The sequence below is a fragment of the Mytilus edulis genome, chromosome 13, assembly GCF_963676685.1.
Source record: "Mytilus edulis chromosome 13, xbMytEdul2.2, whole genome shotgun sequence".
NCBI lineage: Eukaryota > Metazoa > Mollusca > Bivalvia > Mytilida > Mytilidae > Mytilus > Mytilus edulis.
The window spans coordinates 6,801,446-6,817,680 of record NC_092356.1 but is presented as its reverse complement, the minus strand read 5'-3'; the positions used below and the strand labels follow the sequence as shown (position 1 = coordinate 6,817,680).

The following is a 16,235-nucleotide window of genomic DNA, read 5'->3' as shown; positions in this document are numbered from 1 at the left end:
TGACACAAAAAGTCACCTTAAGAAGCTCTGAGCATCTTGACACAAACAGTCATCTTTATAAGAAACTCTGAGCATCTTGGCACAAACAGTCACCTTAAGAAGCTGAGCATCTTGACACAAAGTCACCTTAAGAAGCTCTGAGCATCTCGACACAAGCATTCACTTTAAGAAGCTCTATGCATTTTGACACAAGCATTCACCTTAAGAAGCTCTGAGCATCTTGACACAAGCAGTCACCTTAAGAAGCTAGGAGCATCTTGACACAAGCAGTCACCTTAAGAAGCTCTGAGTATCTTGACACAAAAAGTCACCTTAAGAAGCTCTGAACATCTTGACACAAACAGAACACACCATCATCATCTAGTGGGTCAACAAAATATTAAGAACTTACCAAAGCTGTAATCTTGCAGTGATACTGTCTGTGTTATTCTCTCTATTGTCAGTCTCATCTCTGATTTACAAGTGTTTATTGTTACACTGGACATGATGCTACGACCAATACCATCCACCTCATAACAACAAGTTGAAGTGTAACAGTTAAATATACAAGTCACATGGTCGTCTTCAGCTATAGGTGTCAAGGTCACATTCAGATCATCATGGCAAACTGAAAATGCATGACAAAGGATTGTATCAGTCTCCACATTTACAATTTTATGTAGATGTTAAAGAAAATAAATGGTGAATGTGTCCATGGGACACAGATGATGCTCCTGCTTGTATATCATATAAAGTTATAAAGGGACAAAACTGAAGATGATTAATCGAAGTGCTTATAAGCACCTAAGTGTAAAGATTGTTTACATTTTTTCAGTGAACATTGCATTGTATGAAGCATTGGTTGTAGTTGATGGACTTCAATTATGAACTAAGGAAGATAACTCCAATTTTATAAAATACTTTTTACAACTACATCATTGATATTTTTATAACAGATATTAGATTCCTATTTTTCCATTTGTTTAGGTGTAATACCACCAAATCATGGTACGTCACATCCGGTTGCATACGAAAGTAGGCCTAAAAAATATTCCCTTGAATTTGACAGTTGTAGAAAATTAACCCTGCATTTCAATGCACTTAAATTTTTCTGAGTCGTAAATATGTATGTTGGGTGTCTGAAAGCATCATTCTTTTTTTATTTGATGGTCTTATAAAATATTTTGGAACGTTAAGGTTACATAGTTACCAAAGCAGGTAACCAGTAAATAACAGTGTAAAAATTGGGTTGTCTACCCTCGGCGGTGGTTACTTTCTTATATGCAATGAAATGTAGTGTGAAATTTTCACTGTATCACTGGAAAGGATTGAACTTTACACATGCAAAGTATTTCTTTGGTTGAAATAAAGGTAAATACTGTACGATTTTTTTAAAAGTGCCAATTTAACAAAGACTAATAGGGAAAAATCAATGGTGGTATTACACCTAAAGGGGCAAATCTTTAGAACGTTTTTTAAGCGACACCATCAAACTTGATCTGTATTTTGTGGTAATAAGCATTATGTTTAAGTTTAATAACATTTGGGTGAGGCAAACTAAAGTAAAGGAACATAAACAAAAATTCAGCATTTTTTTAATTGTAAAGGGTAATAACTCTAGAAAGGTAAAAGTGACGCCACCATAACTAAAACTATATCTGTGTTTTGTTGTAATAAGCATTTTGTATTAGTTTCAAACATTTGGTTGAAGCAAATTAAAGTTAGAGAATGGAAACCACCTTTAGGATGTACGTACAGACAAGGGTAAAAATTATTGCCCCCTCCCCTACGGCAGGAGCATAAAAAGTACTAAAAATGCACTTTAATAAATCCACAGGTTTCAAAATTTAAGTATACATGATCCCAAAAATCTTCATGCTGGGTTTTAAGATAATACCTAAATTTTATCCCCTTTTAATACCAAAATCACTCTATATACCAAAATTAATAGGGACTTGCCATTTCTCCATCCGTCTGTAACTTCTTTATTATAAGGACTTCTCCCTCGGTCACAGGAACTTGATAAAAGACAGGGTGACACTGCAAGATCATCCAGCAATATGGCTATAGCAAAGTCTGGTAACGGTGCTGTCACACCATTCTTTATCATCCATTTAGTTAGAGAAAATGCTAAAAATACAACACTTGAAAGTTCAATATCAATTTTTTGGAGTTATCATTCCAAAACCTGTTCTTTGACACAAAGGACAAACAGACAGACAAAGTGATCATAAAACAGAATAACACAATATGAGAACAGTATATATTAATCAATACTGTGAATTCACTATTATTCGTTGGATACCAATTTTCGTGGATTTCGTGGGTACAGATAAACCACGAAATTAAATGTTCAACAAATAACAAATTTTTTATAGCCTTTTATGCAGACTTCAGCAAAACCACGAAATTAGATATTAACGAACATGTAAGTTCTCCTTAATCCACGAAAATTGGTATCCACGAAAATTAATGAATCCACAGAAATTAATGAATCCACAGTACCAATAATTAATCATATCATCAATTTGAAAATAATGGATCAACTTTGTATAAAGGTGCAATATGGATCTTATTTACCTGAGCTTTTTACTGAAATTTGAACTTTTGATTTAATATACAAGACTTACATTCTGTTTTAAAGCTCAGGTAATAAAAAAATTAAAACTGCTATTTTCTTACCCATTAACGCCAATGAATACAGTTCAGATGTCATAGGAAAGACCTTTCATGAAAAATACTAGATTAAAGGCAATATTCAGTTAGTTTTTAGACCCACAAATATAGAGCACATGCAAAAAAACACCAAATAAACAATTTTTACCCCGATGTTTGTCTTATGTTACATCTCCCACATTCACATAAAAAAAGGAAATGGAAGTAAATTTTTTTTATAAGTGTCAAATTGTTTCTTATGCATTAATCTGATATTTTTTTCTCCACTTTACAATATTTTGTTCAAAAGAGTTTTTCTATGTTATAAGGTAAACATACTTGGATTCACAAAAGTGGCATTCCATGTACACTGTCTTTTTGGTAATAGGACATTATCCAGCACAATGAACGTCTGCTCACAAGGTGCCATACTTTCTGTACAGATTGTAATGTTCATTGACATCAGATAGTAGTTAGATGCTGCTAAATCATACACCGAAAACCTGAAATAATTAGTAATATAACAAATATGTCAAATATAAATTGATAAAAAACATTTTTGTTTTATAAGCCATTCTGTAAGTTTCTGTTATTTTTGTTTTGTAAATTCAGTTTTTGTTTTTCGGATTTAGCAACTAAATAAATTTTCAGTCCTACTGAATGTAAATCTGTACATTGACATATTACTTTATCAACAGACCTAAAATAAATATTGTCTGATGATTTAAACATTAGAAAAGACACAATTTTCTATATTTTTTTAAAAGTATCAATAATTTATAAAAGAATACTTACACAATGTTAACAACACCTCCTAAAGAAAACTGCAGTTGTTCACCTTAAAAATAAATTCAGCCATTATTATAAATATTTCATCATGATCTTTCAAATACAATCATTCATAATTTAATTTTGGATGTAACGGGTCTTCTGATTGGCTGACGTTATTTGTTTTATCAGCCCATAGACATAATTTAGTCATGTGACCGTGACGTCATCAACGTTTTTTCATTGTTTTCTCCGCTTTAAAATGGAATTTAGAATTAAATTATAAGAAATGACTGTAATATTTTGTCAGTCTATTCGAAATAACATAAAAAATGTGGTGCACACTGTTAAATAACCAGCTACGCGCGTTATTCAGTGTGCACCAAATTTGTTATGTTATTTCTTCATAGACAGAAAAAACATTACAGTCATTCCTTAAATAAAGTATACATTTCCCTTATATCAACAATGTAATTTGATAAAAGGGCAATCAAATTTGACAAGAGATTTTTATTTTTCATCTTTACTTATCTAAACTTTGGCGGTTAAAAAGATATCTACCAAAACCAACAAGTTCAAAATACAGGCATCAGGAATAAGACTTGGAGTCTTTAGTTAAGTTGTTGTCATTTGTTGCTGATAGCCATATCTGTTTTTTTACTTTTTATTTTGTACCTATATCAGGTCATTAATTAGATTCTTGTTTGAATTGTTTTACATTTGCACTCAACATCTGTACACAAACTGGCATATAAATTTTATGCTGTATTTGTTTTGCTAATGGTTAAAGGACTTTACCGTTTATAGCTGACTGCAGTATGGGCTTTGCTCATTGTTGAAGGCCGTACAGTGACCTATAGTTGTTTATGTCTGTGTCATTTTGGTCTTTTGTGGATAGTTGTCTCATTGGCAATCATACCACATCTTCTTTTTTATATTTAGGTGCTTTAATCCACTTTTTTTAGTTTCTGATGGAAAGTTGTCTCATTAGTAATAATCCTTCCACATCTTCATATTTTTTATATTGTCATTTATTTCAATATTCCACATAAATAAAATAAAGCCCCTGTGTCCCTTCTGTCCCCTTTTATAAGTACATTTTATACCTACCCATTCTAAACTCTTCCAGTGATAAACTGTACACAAAATCATCAATACCAATAGTCAGGATGTAGTCACAAGGGGCCAGTTCAACCTTGACATTGAATGACCTATCTAAAACTGTAGAGGTCACACAGCAGTCGACACCTGTACACATATCGGTCACATGACAGGCAATACCCGTGTAGCTGGGATCTAGATCTGGGATGTTGGTGCTCAGTGGACAATCTGAAAAAAACATATAAATGTCTGCCATTAAAATTTGATTTGGCAATTAAACTTCAAAGTTTGCCATTAGGGTAATATGACAATTTAGGCATACTAATGTAAATTCTGCCTTAAATGTAGGTAGATTCAAGGCATAATTTTTTGCTATCTCCAAGTTACTTAAAATAAAAAAGATATCATATACAAGACAATCTAACATTTGAAAAGAACAACATAACTTATTACTTAGCTTTTATTAGCAGAGGGCCCTTTTTACAAAACTATTCGTCAGCTTTTATTTTCCCCTTGTTATGTGTTTTTAAACTTTGCCTACAATTTCTTATGACAACTGAAATTCTACAATTTTGTTAAACTTTGGTGTATATTTGCAAGATACTATACCATTTAGCCATCCTGCAGGTGGTATAGCCATGTATAAAGCTGTCTCACTACACTGTGTAGAAGGACGATACTGTGATATTCCTAGTTGTTCAAAAAGGAGTTCAACAGCATATTCTGGTAATGGATGTCCAACTGTGGGGAAATTATCTGTCAACCAGGTGTTCAGTGAAAAGCCTACAAAACAAACATTTAAAAATATTTTATTTGGTGGGTCTCATTGGGGTCTAAGCGTGACGCGAGATTGCCGATTTTTTGTAAGCGTGACACGTGAAAGTCAAATTATTGTGCTGTGAAAACAGGAAATGAGGACTAGCGGGACACTGGAAATTAAAAAAAAATGAGAATTGCTTATGTACATATTGTAAGCAGGATGCGGGAATCTGACAAAACAGTAAGAGGGATTCGGGATCAGAACTCCCCAATGAGACCCCCTATTTGCATATTTATGTTTAATACTTCAATATTTAAAAAAAAAAAAAAATCATCATACACTATACATCATAAACAAGCATATTTATACATTAAATTGAACAACTCAAAATATTGTACATGAAAAAGTCATTTATCCAATAATTGGGCATAAACAATATATTTGTTTGAGAATTTGAGATCCTTGACCCCGTGAATCAGTGACACTTGAACTATGATGTCATATAACAATTACTTTTCGTTTGTGATCTCAGAGATTTTCCATTGTGATGTCAAAATTATACGGGAATATTTGTGATGTCCAGCAATGGCAGACAAATAGTGATAAGGTGTATTGATGCATAGAATGAGGTAATCTTACCAGGAATGAGGTAGTCGGTGTTCCATGCACACAAATCTCTTGGCAACAGTGTGTTCTCCAATACTGAGGCTATAATGTTACAAGGCTGTCCATCATTGTAACAGAAACTTATGTTCAAGCTTACTAAGTATGTCAGGGAACCAGCTAGCTCCTCTATAAAGTAACTGAAAAAATAATGATATTAAGCTACTAAAGCACATAACAAAATCAAAAACACAGATAATTTTTGGAGGTCAGGAAGCCTTCATTCACTGCTACTGTTTTGACTTGGTATTGTTTTTGTTGTAAGAGAATTTTATCTGGTAATTGTAATCATATTTTTTCTTAAGAGCACAAAAAAAGTATTGGGTGATTTTCTGCTGATTGTTGTCATAACCTCATATTAATTTTTTTAATCTTTATTTAAAAAAAAGGATATATGGGTAGTAATATTGAATTACAAAATTGACAGTGATTAAAATATGGTAAATGCATCAGATCATATAAAAAGTTTTTGTTTGAATGAATAGATACAGATTCAAACAAATCTCTCTAGACATTTTTAAAGTATAGCAATCTATTACTATAAATTCAAATTTTTACTTACTCCATTACTATGAACCCATTCAATTTAAACTGTGCCAGAGTTCCTAGAAGTAAACAAATATAGAAAATGATATTTTCCAATATTAAAGTAGTAGTTTTACCAATCAAGAATACAAAATAAATGCTAAAATACAAGAACAAGAATTAATCACCACTACACAGCTACTTTTGCATAGGTACTATTTCTGTACTAAAATATGTAGTATTGGAAATTTACTTTTAATATTTAGTACATGTACTATCTCTTTACTTTAAAATTATTGTAATATTTAGGTACTTGTATTTTACAGTATTTGATTTGTACTAAATATTTTGGTACAGAAATTATACAATATTCCATGTTTGAAAATCATAATTTTAAGAGATTTGAAACAGAAAAACTTTCAAAATGCTGAAAATGTAACTGTAGTAACCCAAAATCTGTAGTACCTAAATTTCACGTACAAATTAAGTACTGTAAAATACAGGTACCTAAATATTACAATAATTTTAAAGTAACAAAATAGTACTGAATATTAAAAGTAGATTTCCAGTACTACAGATTTTAAGGACAGAAATAGTACCTATGCAAAAGTAGCTGTGTAGTGCAATATCATACTGTATTTGTATTAAAGCTATTTCCTGAACAGTAAACACTGTGATAAAAGAACTTCTAACCTAAGAACAGTTCATTAAATATCAAAGCAAAAATCGATGGGGTTTGAACTTTTAAAATTATCAAAATTATAATATCTCTACCCATATAAGATCCAGTACCTGCTCTTCATCAAGCATGTTTTCAGCATGTTCCATAAAAACATACAATGGACCAAGTTTTTGTACAGGGGAAATGAACAGTGAAATTTGAATTCGCCTCTTTAGGTGATTATTCCATTATAAGCCCTAGGTACCATGCATGTTTTAATGGAACAGCCCTAGTAGGCTTGTTATAGACTTACCCCATTTATAAGTAGACAGGGATATATTCCTCATGTATTTCTCTATCCCTACGACTAGTTCCTGTCTACAAGGGACTATGTGTAGGTAGGGCTTGTTGTAGACTTACCCCATTTGTAAGTAGACAAGGATATATTCCTCATGTATTTCTCTATCCCTACGACTAGTTCCTGTCTACAAGGGTCTATGTGTAGGTAAGTTTTGAAGGACTTTGGTATGAAGTCTACGTCTGTACAACAGTCCACTGCAGTACAGGAAGTTCTCATTAGACATCTTGTACGGTCTGTTGTCGTGGTGATACTTGGTAGGTTCACACTCTTTATGCATTCTAAAATAAATAAAAGTTCTAATAGTTTTTGTTTACTTGTAAATCATGTTCCTGCAATGTCAATGAGAGTAGATTCTTGATTAAGTTCATGTTCGTTGAAAATTAAAGTCTCATAGGTGACGTTCCCGCGTTGTGTTCACGCCGTATTTACAACATTCGTAGCTTAGAATGGTTCAATCCCGAAATCCAGAGCTTAAAAACACACGATCCTGAAGTCCTGATAAAGGTCCTATCCCCCCTTTTTATGAACAACAAGTGTAGAACATTGAATAGTCAAACAATAAGGGTTTTTGTTTACTTGTAAATCATGTTCTTGAAATTTCAATGAGAGCAGATTCTTGAGTTCATGTTCGTAGCTCAGAATATACTTATTTATGAACAACAAGTGTAGAACATTTTAGTTGAACAGTAAGTTTAGAATTTTAGTCGAACAGTAAGTGTAGAATTGTGTGCATAGTTGTAAAACAAATCAAAATGAGTTTTGCAGAACACAGGTTTTGAAAATGAATGCAGATTTTTTAAAAGTTGCTAGAATAGTACGAGATAGAAAACATTTTCAATTTTTAATGAAATTTTAAAGAAATTCAGTTACTGCAAACAAATGATTTAACAAGAGGGAATCATAAAGATCCTACAAATTTAAACTAATAAAGATATTTTTCACAGAAAAAAATCACTATGTGCTTTTTAAAAATTTACAGCAATTGTGCATAAAAATGTGATTTTATTATCAGTCTTATATACCATTTGTCCAACTGTCATTGTTAACATAAACAAAACTAGGATCAACATTGCAGGCTGAAGTATCTAAGAAGGGAGATAACCCTAGGTCATCCAGAAATACTGATATGGCCCAATCATCTAACTTGTCCCCTGTTGTCTGGTCATGCTCTGTATACCAGTTTGACAATGAAAACCCTGAAAGAAACAAAAAAGAGCATATATACCAATAATTCTATAAATTCAGAAATGTGTGAATCTATTTACCTGAATGCTTGATAATTACACCTAATTATTAAAATTTCTTGCCATTTATAAACAACGTGCATCTTTACATTTTTTGACACTCACTCTCAGTCAAAGTTAAAACTAAATATTGGATGTTTGGCAATTCTTTTGCTGTCCCTAGATTTACCAACATAGAGCTAGTGTTACGTATAATCTAGAAGTTCTGAATGTTATATTAATCATGCAGCTTATCCACGCCATTAGTATGTCTATAGTGTTACGTGTAATCTAGAAGTTCTGAATGTTATATTAATCATGCAGCTTATCCACGCCATTAGTATGTCTATAGTGTTACGTGTAATCTAGAAGTTCTGAATGTTATATTAATCATGCAGCTTATCCACGCCATTAGTATGTCTATAGTGTTACGTGTAATCTAGAAGTTCTGAATGTTATATTAATCATGTAGCTTATCCACGCCATTAGTATGTCTATAGTGTTACGTGTAATCTAGAAGTTCTGAATGTTATATTAATCATGCAGCTTATCCACGCCATTAGTATGTCTATAGTGTTACGTGTAATCTAGAAGTTCTGAATGTTATATTAATCATGCAGCTTATCCACGCCATTAGTATGTCTATAGTGTTACGTGTAATCTAGAAGTTCTGAATGTTATATTAATCATGCAGCTTATCCACGCCATTAGTATGTCTATAGTGTTACGTGTAATCTAGAAGTTCTGAATGTTATATTAATCATGCAGCTTATCCACGCCATTAATTAGTATGTCTATCAGATTCATCTAATGTGTATTCATTTATTTTAGTTAGTAACAATTTTCGTGGATTGCTAATTAAAATTTGCAAAAGCATGGATATTTGATATTGTGGTTTTTTCAATCTCTGTATACAAAGCCTTTTGAACATATGTTATTCGTTGAATATTTGAATTCATGGTTCACCTGTAACCATAGAAACCACGAAAATGGTATCCAACAAATAACAAAGAATCCACAGTATACATGTCAATCTGGATGTGTTTAGAAGGTATATCGTCGCTGGGCTTTTAAAATGTTGTATATGACTTTTTTGGCTAAAAATGCTTTTTGACACCAATGGTTTGGGCGGGAGGAAATCTTTGGTATTACAAAATAGCATACAGTTAGACCAATCAAAATGTGTGAAATAAGACATATTACAAAATTGCCAATGTCTGTTGTTTGTAAAGTTTGCTTCCAAAATGTTGTGTGAAAATTAAAATTAACTCCATATAAATATTTAACTGTTTATTTTTAAGATTGATAGTAGGCCATGAATTTACAATTATGAACAGTGTGTAGATTTTATTGCTCAATATAAGACCAAACACATATCTTCACTGGGCTTCTAAAATGTTGTAAATTACAAATTTTTCAAGAAAAAAATATCTCACAAACAGGCTTCGAAAATTTTGGCAAAATGCATGCTTCCAAAATGTTGTATGTGAACTTGAATATTTTTGTAAATAGCAGTGAAATAAAAACTTTGACATTTCTGGATTATCCAAGAACTTAAATTATTTTCACAGAAATAAAGAAATGTACAATTATTTTTTTCCCAAACACATTCTACAACGATTAGTAAGTTTTCATAATTGTAAATTCATGGCCTACTATCAATCTTAAAAATAAACAGTTAAATATTTATGTGGAGTTAATTTTAATTAAAATGTCTCCCACAAATTATCCAAACATTAGGTACATACTAAAATTACTCTGTATGGTAATTCATGTACTAACCAGACTGAAGAAAGCCATCATTCCAGCTACAAGTAACTTTTGGTAGCATGGTATTGTTCAGTACAGTATAGCCAACACTACAAGCCTGGGATGCTTCATAACAGAACAAGACTCTGGCATTCACCAAGAAAAATCTCTCAGAATACAAGTCATCTATGTTGTATCTGAAAATGAAGTTATTGACAAGGTAATATGTTGTAAATTCAGAAATAATTGCAAAAAGTGGGACAGGGTTATAATCACTATAATTTAAACTAGCATTTTGAAAAATTTTATATGAATCTGATTTTTCTCAATATCGCAAAAATTAAAATCGCATTTGAGTCTAAAATGACAAATTCCCAATAATAAGTGTATGCATTAATTTCTGAATTACAGTACTGTCTACAACATTCAAATTATTGTTATTTTGTTTTTAATTTTATCTTATTTTCTTATTCTGTCTCATTGTTATTGATACAAAAAGAACAATGGAAATAAGTGTAATGGCAAATATCACTCTTAATTCCAGGTATCATTCTAGGCTAAAGCAGAAAATATTTACTCTATAAAAGAGGGAAGAAAGATACCAAAGGGACAGTCAAACTCAGAAATCTAAAATAAACTGACAATGCCATGGCTAAAACTTAAAAGGACAAACAGACGAACAACAGTACATGTACACATGACACAACATAGAAAACTAAAGAATAAACAACACGAACCCCACCAAAAAACTAGGGGTGATCTCAGGAGCTCCGGAAGGGTATAAATGAATTGATTGCAGTTTGAATAGAGATCATTTTCTTTGCATTGATACATAACAAAGAAAGGAACATTTTCTAGATCTTAATCAAACTTTCTTGTGAATTCTTTGTCTGTGATAGAATACTTACTCAATCCGTATCATTCCTTGTAAATTAAAATACTGGTTTACACCTACAAAAGAACAGCGATTACAAAATGAATTGTACTTTTTCAATTTTAGTTCATTAATATATGTTTTGAAGTTTTAGTGTGACGTCCATTTCACTGAAGGAGGTCTCATTTGGGGGTTCTGATCCCAGATCTCTCTTACCGTTTTGTCAGATTCCTGTATCACTCTTACACTATTGACGTAAGTAATTCTCATTTTTTGGAATTTACTGTATCCCACTACACTTCATTTCCCGTTTTCAAAGCACAATAATTAGACTTTCAAGTGTCACGCTTACAAAAAATCAGCAATCCTGTGTCACGCTTAGACCCCAATTAGACCCACACAGAACTAGTACACATTTTCTACCCTTTGGTAGGGTTGTTGTCTCTTTGACTCATTCCCCATTTCCATTTTCAATTTTATTGCTCAAATATAAATATAACCAAAAGGCTCCATATTGCTGACAAACATCCCAAATCTGTTTAAAATACATATTCTATTAAGATTACAACAAAAATTAAAGTTGATTTTTATCAAATATAAAAAATAAATATCTAGGAAAGACATTTTAAAGATAAAAGGTTCTACATAAGAGAAGTTGAATTTTAAAGGAAATTGATTTAAATGCTGAACTTTGACAGTCACGTAAAATACTACATAGGAACTATTGTCTATCATGTGCTTACCCCAATTAATATTACTGAATGTTGTGTTGTAACGTGTCTGTTCTATACTGATACTCAGTCTCTTTTCACACGGATCCAGTAGGATACTGAAATCTAATGTTCTGTTCAACAGCTCATTATCTACACAGCACTGTATCCCGGTACACAGACTGGTCACATGACAACTGACATCAGATGACAATGGTGGAAGGGTCATATTCATGGCACAATCTACAAAATATCAGGTTTTGTTGTTAACTATCATTTATTAGCAGTAAATAAAACAAGAATGTGTCCATAGTACACGGATGCCCCACTCGCACTATAATTTTCTATGTCCAGTGGACCGTGAAATTGGGGTAAAAACTTTAATTTGGAATTAAAATTAGAAAGATCATATCATAGGGAACATGTGTACTAAGTTTCAAGTTGATGTAACTTTAACTTAATCAAAAACTACCTTGACCAAAAACTTTAACCTGAACTTCGAACTATCATTTTCTATGTGGGGTCAAAACTATAATTTGGCATAAAAATTTGAAAGAGCATATCGTAGGTGGGGCATACAAACAAACTTCCTGTCAAAACATTTGAAGCACACATAGTGTAGTTAACAAATAGAGATTTTGGATAATTACTAGAATTTTACAGAATTATTTAACCTTACTTTAATTTTATACTGACAATTCAATATTACTTTTTACTTTCATGTCAAACCTATAATTGTGAGGTATCGTCTTGTTAACCATTAGAACCTTATTTTAAGTACCGTGTCAGGAACTTCAGCATTTGTCTCTTATCAATAAATTTTTATGAAGATACCACCATGAGTGGCAAAACATGTAGACCAGAATAAAGCTTTCCTTTGCAGTAATACAGGATTTTGTTGTCTTTTAATAGTGTCATTACCCTAAGGTTTTAAGACAACCACAGCCTACTTCCTTATCCATCCTGATTTGATTATTACCAATGTTATTTCAACTGATTTGGCGGAGCTTATGTTTTAATTTATATTAGGACAGTCTATTTGAAGATGTGTGTGATAAGGATGATTGCCGTTATTATTATTGTTGATTTCTAATCACCTATCAGTGTCATCAAAGGAATTTACAAAACAATGACTGGACACTTCATTGATGAGTTTATCCTAAAACACCTATCTATAGATGGACTGGTTTATTATGAGCGAACTGGTTAAGCCCCTCCCAGTCAAGTGAAATAAATCGAGTAATACTCTGTCAGTCTGTACCATTAGAAGGTGTTGGTTCACTAAAGTATGGTTTTAATAACAATTTGTTAGTAGTTAGACATTGTATATTAGTATGATCCAAATTATTTGGAATTACTGTCTGAATACATAAAATTAAATAAAAAATACAACTTTGCATTAATCTGACCTTTAGTCCAGTTAGTAGACAATTCACACTGTGGTTCCTTGAGATATCCTTGTAAATTTGTCTCCTCTAATAACTTAGCCAGAAGGTCTGATGGCAGAGACTCGTCTGGATTATGTCCCCTGTCTGTGGCCCACTTATTGTAGGAGAAATCTGAAAATAAAACAGAAAATTGTTCATGAATAGAAAATGGATGAATTGTTTTACATTTTTCATTTCAGGGCCTTTTATAGATGACTATGCAGTATGGGCTTTGCTCATTATGGCCATAGAATGAACTATAGTTTTTCATTTCTGTGTCATTTGGTCTATTGTGGAGAGTTGTCTCATTGGCAATCATACCACATCTTCTTTTTATGAGACCATTATTTGTTTTCTATTTCACTTTTTTATTGATTGAAGATGTGCATTTGTTATCCTTACTCCATGGAAATTATTTTTTAATATACTTGATTTGCATAGGATTTTTTCAATAAAAAAAAATCATCAGGTTTAAAGTATTAAAATGCATTGTTAAAATGAATATTTCATCAATGAAATTCCAGTCACATATTCTCATGAATAACCTGTTTATATTAGATACAACTTTTATTAAGTGTGATTCTCATCTGTCTTAGGCAAGACGTTTTAACTGAGGCACTACACAGGCGTCAAAAGGTGTCATTTTGGGGGAAAGGGTTAAAGTGGATTGAGAAACAAGTTATTACAACTTTTATTAATCCCTTTCCATTTGGATAGTGTGAGTGCTGCTTTGTAGTGGCATTAGCCTGCTGTTTTTTTCAAATCTACAAGGGTGTCTTTATAATAAGCAAGAGATATTGCTCTTTCTTAACACAGGTCAGCCATTACTGCCCCTTTCCAACAGACTATCATCATTTCTCAAGTCCATACTAGCAAATGGTGTTTCGACAGGAATAGAATCAGGAACATTTGTGTTTGTCATTCCATGCCCTAACCACTACACCACGACTCTCCTTAAATTATTACTTACTTGATATATGGAAGTCTGAGCTCCAATCACAGCTCTGTTTTGGGAACAATGTATTTTTGAAGATCACATGATGTGAAGTCTCAGGTCCACCTGCTTCAAAGGTCAAGGTCAAGTTAACATTCACAAGATATTTTCTATCTTCGTATAGATTGTCAATGTTAAATCTAAAAATAGAAAAACAAATTACATCCATGACACGAAATCAGATCAATGACGCCAGCAAAAAAGACATACATCTAAAAAGCATCTATATATTCAGTGTTCAATATTTTTCTTCATTATCATATATTTTGAACTTATGATTTTTACAGTGTTTTCTTAAGTAGCGTTGTGTCGCTGCACAACATTTCTAGGCTAGGCGAGAGCGCTCACACACTTGTTAACCTTGCCTTGATGACAGAGTTTTGCAAAATAAGAACAATCATACATATTACCAGTTCATTAAGAATTCTAAAGGCGTTTTTTTTTTTCAGTTTGAGGAAGCTGTCTATTCTAATTGGGTTTTTTTCAGTTTAGGAATTTTTCAATGTCATCCATATTTTCCTGTTAGGTTAATTGAAAGCAAAAAACACTTACGACACCAAGAGAACTCCATACAGGTCAAAATACTGGTTTACTCCTACAAAAAAAGGCAAATATAAAAAAATGCAAGACTATTTTTATGTGTGTAATTGGAGAAGTAAGTTTTCATAACTAATTGACAATACAGTTGTCATTGTTATGATCTAGATTGTGTCAAAAACAGAGATAAATCAAGGTATTCTGTCAGTCACTGTAAAACTCCTGTTCGTTATGACTATCATTCAAATTTTAAACCTCATTAAGGTGGTACCTAACACTACAGGGAGATAACTCTGTAAAGTCTGCTTAACGTTTTAATTACATTGTGTTGTAAAAGGAATATTTATCTCTTAATTACATATATTTAAACTTATTAAGAAACCATACTAGTCCATAAATTTAACCAATTACTAGTACAGATTAGTAGTTCCTTTCACTTTCCTTTGCTAAGAGATTTTAAACAACAGATTACTTTTATCCATTTTATAATTTTAAATGTATAGTGTACATACAAGTTCCTGTTTTAACTAATTTTTAGTTTTATCCTATTCTAACTCTGTTAATATTATTTTAAATTTTAACCAGTAGACAGAATTTTAAATAACGCAATTTTAAAAATAAACAAAAATTTTTAAATGCGGTGACCCTGCAGATAGGGTGGACTTCCAGAAGAAGAAGCTTCTCAATGATCAAAATTGGTGTTTGTCAAACTGCTATATAACCAGTATAATTTTTCTGACAAAACAGTTGGTTCAAAATTTTTTAATTTTTTATATTTTTGACAAAATTTTATTAAAATTAAGCGAGCCAAATTTATTTTAGTGAAAGTGTTGGGTACCACCTTAAACGTCAAAAATAGTTCTAGTTCAATCACAACAATATATTCAAGGCTTACTGGAGTATTGGCTACGTGAACTAAAAGCTAAAGACTTGCTAGAGTTAAGGCTATTTGGATAGAATTGAAGGGATCCTAGTGACTTAATTTATTTATTAACTTGGTCTTGCTTGCCTCAGATTGTATGCATTTACAACTTACCCCAGGCAAAGTCAAAGAATGTCATATCAAACGTCAACTTCTCAATTCTAATCTTCAGCAGAAAATTACACGGATCAAGTTCAATAGAGGTTTCGAATGTAGAACTGATAACCTCTATGTCCTGACAACATTTGAAGGAGGTACAAGATTCTGGTATATAACAATGGGTGTTGGTAGGTAGGACTGGTTTGTTTACAACATTTCCACATCCT

At 32.0% G+C, this 16,235-nt stretch overlaps 1 protein-coding gene across 1 annotated transcript in view; it reads right to left on the bottom strand.

The window, feature by feature from the left end:
• LOC139501999 (uncharacterized) overlaps positions 1-16,235 on the bottom strand; it is a 60,414-nt gene that overhangs the window by 43,867 nt on the left and 312 nt on the right. The window contains exons 2-18 of the mRNA XM_071291319.1: positions 16,024-16,233; positions 15,003-15,045; positions 14,427-14,590; positions 13,439-13,588; positions 12,063-12,272; positions 11,354-11,396; positions 10,479-10,642; positions 8,496-8,669; positions 7,533-7,751; positions 6,489-6,531; positions 5,903-6,066; positions 5,113-5,286; positions 4,513-4,731; positions 3,430-3,472; positions 2,974-3,137; positions 1,939-2,109; positions 392-607 (exon numbers count right to left, since the gene is read on the bottom strand). Coding sequence (XP_071147420.1) covers positions 392-607; positions 1,939-2,109; positions 2,974-3,137; positions 3,430-3,472; positions 4,513-4,731; positions 5,113-5,286; positions 5,903-6,066; positions 6,489-6,531; positions 7,533-7,751; positions 8,496-8,669; positions 10,479-10,642; positions 11,354-11,396; positions 12,063-12,272; positions 13,439-13,588; positions 14,427-14,590; positions 15,003-15,045; positions 16,024-16,233 — 2,571 coding nt within the window. The remainder of the gene's footprint in view (positions 1-391; positions 608-1,938; positions 2,110-2,973; positions 3,138-3,429; positions 3,473-4,512; positions 4,732-5,112; positions 5,287-5,902; positions 6,067-6,488; positions 6,532-7,532; positions 7,752-8,495; positions 8,670-10,478; positions 10,643-11,353; positions 11,397-12,062; positions 12,273-13,438; positions 13,589-14,426; positions 14,591-15,002; positions 15,046-16,023; positions 16,234-16,235) is intronic.